The following is a 9,172-nucleotide window of genomic DNA, read 5'->3' on the forward strand; positions in this document are numbered from 1 at the left end:
TACGTAAACGTCGTATTTTGCTACGCCGGGCGCACGTACGTTCGTGAATCGGCGTATCAGCATATTTGACACGGAAATCTACGGAAGCACCACCTAGCGGCGAGCGTAAATATGCACCCTAAGATACGACGGTGTAAGAGACTTACGCGGCTCGTATCTTAGCCGAATTTATGTGTAACTGATTCTAAGAATCAGGCGCATAGATACGACGGCTCTCATTCGGACTTACGACGGCGTACATGGCGCTACGTCGTCGTAAGTCCTTTGAGAATCTGGGCCATACACTATAAAGTATATAACTGTGCTCCTTCCTATAATAATAATAAAAAAATGGAAAAAATATTATTATTATTATTAGTATTATTAATAATAATAATAATAATAATAATAATTAATAATATTATTAATAATAATAATAATATAATAACAATAATATAAAAAAATAAAAAAATAAAAAAATAAAAAAAATAATAAAAATATAATAATGAATGACTACAAATGCGAACTAAATCGCCTCAAGGCGCTTTAACCTACCAGCATGTCTTTTGGAGTGTGGGAGGAAACCGGAGTACCCGGAGGAAACCCACGCATGCACAGGGAGAACATGCAAACTCCAGGCAGATGGCGTTGCGGTCGGGATTAGTGACCCTTTTTGCTGCTAGGTGAAAGTGCTAGCCACTATACCACTGTAAATAAAATGGAAAAATTGAAAAATATTAATAAAATTATTAATAATAATAAAAATATAATAGTAAAAAATATAATATAAATAAATAATAACAACAACAACAATAATAACATAATAAAAAAATGGAAAAATATTAATAATAATAATAAAACAATAATAATAATAATAATAATAATAATAATAATAAAACAATAATAAAAAATAAATAATAATAATAATAATAATAATAAAAAATATATATATATTAAATCAAGAAAAAAGTGACCCGTTCCTACAAAAAACAAGTGCTTGTGAAATGAATCAATGGATATTCCTTAATGGGTAAGGACAGGGCCAATTAAGGCTGCAGCTGCCACCATATAACCTGCCAATGGCACTTAAAGAACACAAAGAGGTAGCGCTATACAAATGAAAACACACTATGATATTCCCAGTGTGTGATCTTAAAGTGCACACTGTACATATAAACATTCATTTAGTCCATAGATTTAGCAGAGAGATGTTGTGTTAATTACACAAAGAGCGATGAGAGAGTCTGATGAGCTTTCTAATTCCGTGAGATAAAGCTGCTGTCACCTCCACATGTGCAGAGAACCGGGGGGGGGGGGGACACTGAGGGGGGGGGCACTGACTGAATATGATTACATGTAATGAAGGGACAACATTTAGCAACTTATTGCTACACTTAGAGGCGCCTCTCTTCTCTTCTATACCCTGTAAAAAAAATGCTTTGATATACAAGTGCTTTGGATTACAAGCGTGTTTCTGGAACAAATTATCCTCGCAATCCAAGGTTTTACTGTAAGTGAACAGGGGGCTAGATTCAGATAGGTTAGCGGATCTTTAGATCTGCGTAACCTATCTGATTTTCAATCCGCCGCCGCAAGTTTTTGAGGCAAGTGCTTTATTCAGAAAGCACTTGCCTGTAAAGTTGCGGCAGCGGATCGTAAATCCCCCGGCGGAATTAAAATTACGCGGCTAGGGGGCGTGTAAAATTTAAATCAGGCGCGTCCCTGCGCCGATCGAACGGCGCATGCGCCGTTCGCTAAATTTCCCAGCGTGCATTGCTCCAAATGACGTCGCTAGGACGTCATTGGTTTCGACGTGAACGTAAATTACGTCCATCCGTATTCGGGAACGACTTACGCAAACGACGTAAAAAATTCAAAATTCGACCCGGGAATGACGGACAAACTTAATATTGGATACGCCGCATCTAGCATGGGTAACTATCCGCCGGAAAAAGCCGAACGCAAACGACGTAAAAAAAATGCGCCGGGCGGTCGTTCGTTTCTGAATCGGTGTAACTCCTCATTTGCATATTCGTCGCGTATACAAACGGAAGCGCCACCTAGCGGCCAGCGTGAGATTGCAGCCTAAGATCCGACGGTGTAAGTCACTTACACCTGTCGGATCTTGGGGAGATCTATGCGGAACTGATTCTATGAATCAGGAGCATAGATACGACGGCCGGACTCAGAGATACGACGGCGTATTAGGAGATACACCGCCGTATCTCTATCTGAATCTGCCCCAGTATGTCTTCCTATAATATATACTGTGATAAGTGAATAGTCCGCAGGATTCTCAAATTCCTTAACCGCTTGCCGACTACCTAATGTACATTTACGTCGGCAGAATGGCGCAGGCAGGCAAAGCAACGTACAAGTACGTTCCTTCAAATCTGCCTCCTAGCGGGCGCGCGGCGCCGCTGGCTCCGTGACTGTGCCCGCAGGACCCGCAATCTCGATGTCCGCTGGTGTCCAGCAATCATTTCACGGAGCTGCAGAACGGGGAGATGCCTATGTAAACAAGGCATTTCCCTCTTCTGCCTAGTGACAGGACACTGATCTACTGCTCCCTGTTATCGGGAGCAGCGATCAATGTTGTGTCACAGTAAGCCCCGCCCGACACAGTTAGAATCACTCCCTAGAACACACAAATTCCTAGCGCCCTAGTGGTTAACCCCTTCCCTGCCAGTGTCATTTACACAGTAATCAGGGCATTTTTATAGCACCGATCGCTGTATAAATGTGAATGGTGCGAAAATAGCGTCAGAAGTGTCCGATGTGTCCGCCATAATGTCGCAGTCATGATAAAAATCGCTGATCGCCGCCATTACTAGTAAAAAATAAAAAATTAACAATAAAAATGCCATAAAAATATCCCCTATTTTGTAAACACTGTGGGGCAGATCCACAAAAGAATTACGCCGGCGTATCTCTTGATACGCCAGCGTAATTTCAAATTTCCCGCATCGTATCTTTGTTTTGTATCTTCAAAACAAGATACGACGGCATCTCGGCTCGATCCGACAGGCGTACGTCTTCGTACGCCGTCGGATCTAAGATGCAATTTTTTTGGCAGCCGCTAGGTGGCGTTTCCGTCAAATTCCGCGTCAAGTATGCAAATTAGCTAACGGCGGCGATCCACGAACGTATGTCCGGCCGGCGCATTTTTTTTACGTCGTTTGCGTTCGGCTTTTTTCGGCGTATAGTTAAACCTGCTATTATGAGGCGTACTCAATGTTAAGTATGGCCGTCGTTCCCGCCTCACATTTTGAAATTTTTACGTCGTTTGCACAAGTAGTTCGCGAATAGGGATTTGCGTAGAATGACGTCACCGTCGTGAGCATTGGCTTGTTCCGGGTTAATTTCGAGCATGCGCACTGGGATACCCCCACGGACCGCGCATGCGCAGTTAAAAAAAAAACGTTGTTTACGTCGGGTCATGATGTATTTACATAAAACACGCCCCCATCACAGAGATTTAAATGCCGCGCCATTACCCCGCCAAAGATACACTACGCCGCCGTAACTTACGGCGCGAATTCTTTGAGGATTCGAAAAAAAAAATTAAGTTACGGCGCAGTAGTGTATCTTAGATACGCTGCGCCCGACGGAGAGATGCGCCGCTGTACTTGGATCTGGCCCTATATATTTTGCGCAAACCAATCAATATACGCTTATTGCGATTTTTTTTTAACCAAAAATATGTAGAAGAATACGTATCGGCCTAAACTGAGGAAATTTTTTTTTTATATATATTTTTGGGGGATATTTATTATAGCAAAAAAGTAAAACATTTTTTTTTTCAAAATTGTCGCTCTATTTTTGTTTATAGCGCAAAAAATAAAAACCACAGAGGTGATCAAATACCACCAAAAGAAAGCTCTATTTGTGGGGAAAAAAGGACGGCAATTTTGTTTGGAAGCCACGTCGCACGACCGCGCAATTGTCTGTTAAAGCGACGCTGTGCCGGATCGCAAAAAACGGCCCGGTCATAGGGCAGCCAAATCCTGAACTGGTTCTAGTGAAACAGGAGAATAAGCCAACTTTGGCCCAGATTCTTAGAGGAGTTACGCCGTCGTATCTCTGCGTCCGGCCGGTCGTATCTATGCGCCTGATTCTTAGAATCAGTTACGCATAGATATCTGTTAGATCCGACAGGCGTAAGTCTCTTACGCCGTCGGATCGTAACTGCATATTTACGCTGGCCGCTAGGTGGCGCTTCCGTCGAATTCTGCAAATTAGGTAGATACGCGAATTCCCGAACGTACGCCCGGCCGACGCAGTAAAGTTTACGTGAGGCTTTTCCCGGCGTATACTTACCCCTGCTATATGGTGGCGTAATTAAGTATGGCCGTCGTTCCCGCGTCGAAATTTGAAAATGTTACGTCGTTTGCGTAACTCGTCTGTGAATGGGGCTGGACGTGGGGATTTACGTTCACGTCGAAACCGATGACGTCCTTGCGGCGTACTGTGGAGCAATGCACCCTGGGAAATTCCACGGACAGCGCACGCGCCGTTCGGGAAAAAACGTCAATCACGTCGGGTCACAGTACATTTACATAAAACACGCCCCCCTGATCCAAATTTGAATGAGGAGGGCTTACGCTACGCCGCCGCAACTTACGGAGCAAGTGCTTTGAGAATACAGCACTTGCCCGTCTAAGTTGCGGCAGCGTAACGTAAATCGGATATGTTACGCCGCCGCAGAGATACGCTGCTGGACGAGAATCTGGCATTTTATCTTCTTACAACCCCTTTTCGTTATTCCCCCCCCCCCCCCCCGGTCCTCACTGAACCCATACAAAAAGTGTTTAAATTGCGGTACAAATAGCGGCGTTCTGTACCGCGATTTGCGGCGACAAAAAGGCCGGTATTGTCCGCCTAGATGTGCCCCAAGATTACACCCCTCTATGGAGATGCTTCCCATCTCCTAGCCGAACGCCGAAAGACGCCTGAAAAAAAGGTCCGGGACTTTTTTTCAGGCGGCAGGCGGCAGGCGTCCGGCGTGGAGATGTGAACCATCTCCATAGAGGGACATGTGTTTTCATCCCTCTGGCGGCAGCGGCGTAGCACTACAGGCGTTAAAACGCCTAGGTGTGAATGGGGGCTAAGAGCACTTTCACACTGGTGCGTTTTTGCCGCGTTTTTGCCGCGTTTTCACTGTAAAAATAGCGCTATTAAAATGCTCCAAAAACGAAATGAATATAAGAGTACCAGTACCAGCCGCTCTACTCTAATAAAGTAGAATGGCTAGTGAAGAGGGGGAGGGGGCTTGGGTGGCCGGGGGGGGGGTGGTGCGGAAGTTGTCCGGCCTCCATGGGAGAGACCTGTCAAAGTGGGCCAGTCTGGATGAGGCGCATTGCGGGCGGTATTGCCGCGGTTTCTCATTGTTTTCAATGGGAAGGAGCGATATACACGCCGCTCCTCTCACTGCTCCAAAGATGCTGCTGACAGGAGATTTTTTTGTCTCCCGCCAGCGCATCGCCTCAGTGTGACAGCGTTTTCAACGCTATAAAAACGCGGTAAAATGCGGTAATATCACGGTAAAATTGCGGTGTTTTACCGCTATTTTAAGACCCCTTTCCCATTGAGGGCGCTGCTATCCCGCCTGAAAAACTCCTTCACTGCAGACTCAAAAGGGGGCTGTCACACGGAGGCGATGCGCTGGCGGGAGACAAAAAAATCTCCTGTCAGCAGCATGTTCGGAGCGGTGAGAGGAGCGGCATGTATACCGCTCCTTCACCGCTCCTTCCCATTGAAAACAATGAGAAACCGCGGCAATACCGCCCGCAATGCGCCTCATCCAGACTGGCCCACTTTGACAGGTCTCCCCCATGGCGGCCGGACAACTCCCGCACCCCCCTCCCCGGCCACCCGCACCCCCTCACCCCCTTCACTAGCCACTAGCCGTTCTACTTTATTAGAGTAGAACGGCTGGTACTGGTACTCTGATACCAGTGGGAAGCTAGACATTATTTCACCCGAGGCAAAGAATCAGTTTGGTGCCCCCCCTTATGGGACAAGATTAGGCAGAAGTGAGAAACTCCCAGGCTATAGCTGTTGAGTCAGCTGTCTGTCCCCTCCCCCATGCTTCTCTGTCACCCCCCCGCTCCTCTGTTTCCCCCAGGTGAGCGATGCGGGAAGGGAGAGACAGAGGAGCGGGGGGGGGCGGCGGTCCGCTGTCACTGAAGCCGGCCCACTGAGCCATCGGCCCACCGGGAAACTCCCTGTAGTCCCAATGGCCAGTCCATCCCTGTGTGGCAGGTGATGTGGCAAGTGACAATCTGCATCTGGTGGCTGGCAAGTGACATTCCCCAACATGTGGCAGGTGACGTGGCAGGTGACACGCTCGGGGCTCCCACTGATTCTACATTATGGTGAGTTGAAGGATTTAATTCTATATTACAATGTAATAATAGAAATAATGCGCTTCAATCATCCTGACACCATAATAACCCTGGTGCCGTGATCATTGAAGCTCCAACATCAATTGGTTGTGAGTGTCACCGGCGCAAAAGAAAATAAATAAATAAATGTGAACCGTGATCTGCTGCAGTACTGTGTGCCCTTAGTGGGGGTCAATAGTGCTCTAAGAAGAAAAATGTTACTGCGCTGATCTAATTATCCAGAGGTATTTAATCTCTGGGAATATGGACATAAGTGAAATATCAGGGCCACAATGTACCCAATCTTAAGTGTGAATAACCTGAATACAAACAATAAAAAATATAAGAAATATATGAGACATACAAATGTGACACAGTGATTTCAAACTTAAATCATATATCTAGATCAGTGTGTCAGCATACAATCCATATGCCACAGTGCTTCTATGAGAAAAATGGCTGTTGCTGCTACTGACCAACCAAATAGTGAAAACAATACGAAAGATATTACAAAAAAATATATTATATATATATATATATGTGTGTGTAAAAACCCAATATGCGGTACGCCAACTGCACCGTGAGTTGTCCAATAACCAATATTGGAACAAAATAAAATAAATATCAATAAAAGTGAAATAATTATCAAACAACCATACAAATGTGCAATGTGCTGGCTGCACTTAAAAATAGTCCAAATGACAGGCAATCTTGCTCTTATACAATAGGTTCCAGCAAACACAAGGTTCAATGTTGGTAATGCTGTGTACAGGAAAGTGCCGCTATCTCTTCCACCCGACAAAGATGTGCCACCATCACCAATGGTTAAAATCAACACTCACCAGACCCCAGATATTATTAGGCTCCAAAGTGGTGTCTTTTCTTTGTCGGTCAGTGGGTGTTGCCTCCTTTTCCCTTTTACAAGGTGTCATCAATTCCTCAAAAACAAGGGGCTCATCATGGTGTAGTATATTAAAATATGTATTTATTTAAAAAAGGTAAAAAAATATAACACTTACAATATAAAGTGCCTCTGAGGAGAGCTCTCCTGACGACGCAACTAGCGAAACGCGTAGAGGCTGTTTGGACACACACATTGAGGGTGCAGCACACCAGCGCGCACGGACCCCTTGTAGCAATACATGCGGAGCACAGCGGGGCAAGCACACCTCTTAGGACGCCACTTAAATGCTGGTCAGCGGCTTTTAACGGTTGACACTGCCAAAGACACTCAGTGCCGGTCAGAGGCACTTTATATTGTAAGTGTTATATTTTTTTACCTTTTTTAAATAAATACATATTTTAATATACTACACCATGATGAGCCCCTTGTTTTTGAGGAGTTGATGACACCTTGTAAAAGGGAAAAGGAGGCAACACCCACTGACCGACAAAGAAAAGACACCACTCTGGAGCCTAATAATATCTGGGGTCTGGTGAGTGTTGATTTTAACCATTGGTGATGGTGGCACATCTTTGTCGGGTGGAAGAGATAGCGGCACTTTCCTGTACACAGCATTACCAACATTGAACCTTGTGTTTGCTGGAACCTATTGTATAAGAGCAAGATTGCCTGTCATTTGGACTATTTTTAAGTGCAGTCAGCACATTGCACATTTGTATGGTTGTTTGATAATTATTTCACTTTTATTGATATTTATTTTATTTTGTTCCAATATCGGTTATTGGACAACTCACGGTGCAGTTGGCATACTGCATATTGGGTTTTTACACACACATATATATATAATATATTTTTTTTGTAATATCTTTCGTATTGTTTTCACTATTTGGTTGGTCAGTAGCAGCAACAGCCATTTTTCTCATAGAAGCACTGTGGCATATGGATTGTATGCTGACACACTGATCTAGATATATGATTTAAGTTTGAAATCACTGTGTCACATTTGTATGACTCATATATTTCTTATATTTTTTATTGTTTGTATTCAGGTTATTCACACTTAAGATTGGGTACATTGTGGCCCTGATATTTCACTTATGTCCATATTCCCAGAGATTAAATACCTCTGGATAATTAGATCAGCGCAGTAACATTTTTCTTCTTAAAGCTCCAACATCAGCCTTTTCCCCGAAATAAATTGCCCCCCTGTAAAAAAAAACATTTCTGGTAGTGCCCCTCCCGAGACCAGACTCTGGATCCCCCCCTGAGTTGATGGTCGGTGTTCCCCCCAATCTTCATACTTCTACACAGAAGATAATAAAGATCCCACAGAGGTGAGAAGAGATCAGAAGAGGAGGATCAGAAGAGAAGAGTCAGCAGAATAAATCCTCAGATCCCTAGAGAAGCACATCTGGATCTCAGGGGGGGACGGGGAAGGAGTTATTACCCCCCCCCCCTCCTCCCCTCGTATGATAATGAGTGACAGACGCCTGGTGTGTATTAGTGGGACTCACCTCCCTCCGATCCCTCCGACTCCTCCGATCCCTCCGACTCCTCCGATCCCGGCAATGACGGCTCTGACTCTCTACTCTGTATTATATATAGAAATGTTACTTTCACTTTCCTATCCTTGTTGTTAGTATCACACCCAACTTTACCAGAAACTCGTCCGCTACCCCCACACCGACCACCCCTCCCCCCATCCCCCCCAACCGCCCGTTACACAGGAAGAATGATGTAAGAACGAGAAGAATTATAACATTCCAGCAACTTCTACACACCATCCCGTCTTTTTATGAAAAGAGTTGTAAAGTCTCGAGGTTTTTCCCCCCAATTCATTCTATGCAATAAACACAGAGATCCCAACTGTCCCGGATCTCGAGGGACTGTCCCGGATTTGTCT

At 44.7% G+C, this 9,172-nt stretch overlaps 1 protein-coding gene across 2 annotated transcripts in view; it reads right to left on the reverse strand.

Annotated features, from left to right (window-relative positions):
- The window catches only part of LOC120928127, a 40,412-nt gene extending 39,846 nt beyond the window's left edge, over window positions 1-566 (reverse strand). For both annotated transcript variants that reach the window (XM_040339239.1, XM_040339238.1), the window contains exon 1: window positions 535-566. In XM_040339239.1, the coding sequence (XP_040195173.1) occupies window positions 535-540 (6 nt within the window). In that variant the 5' untranslated portion in view covers window positions 541-566. The remainder of the gene's footprint in view (window positions 1-534) is intronic.
- Window positions 567-9,172: the final 8,606 nt, after the last annotated feature.

This window comes from Rana temporaria, chromosome 2 (genome assembly GCF_905171775.1).
Source record: "Rana temporaria chromosome 2, aRanTem1.1, whole genome shotgun sequence".
NCBI classification, from domain to species: Eukaryota; Metazoa; Chordata; class Amphibia; order Anura; family Ranidae; genus Rana; species Rana temporaria.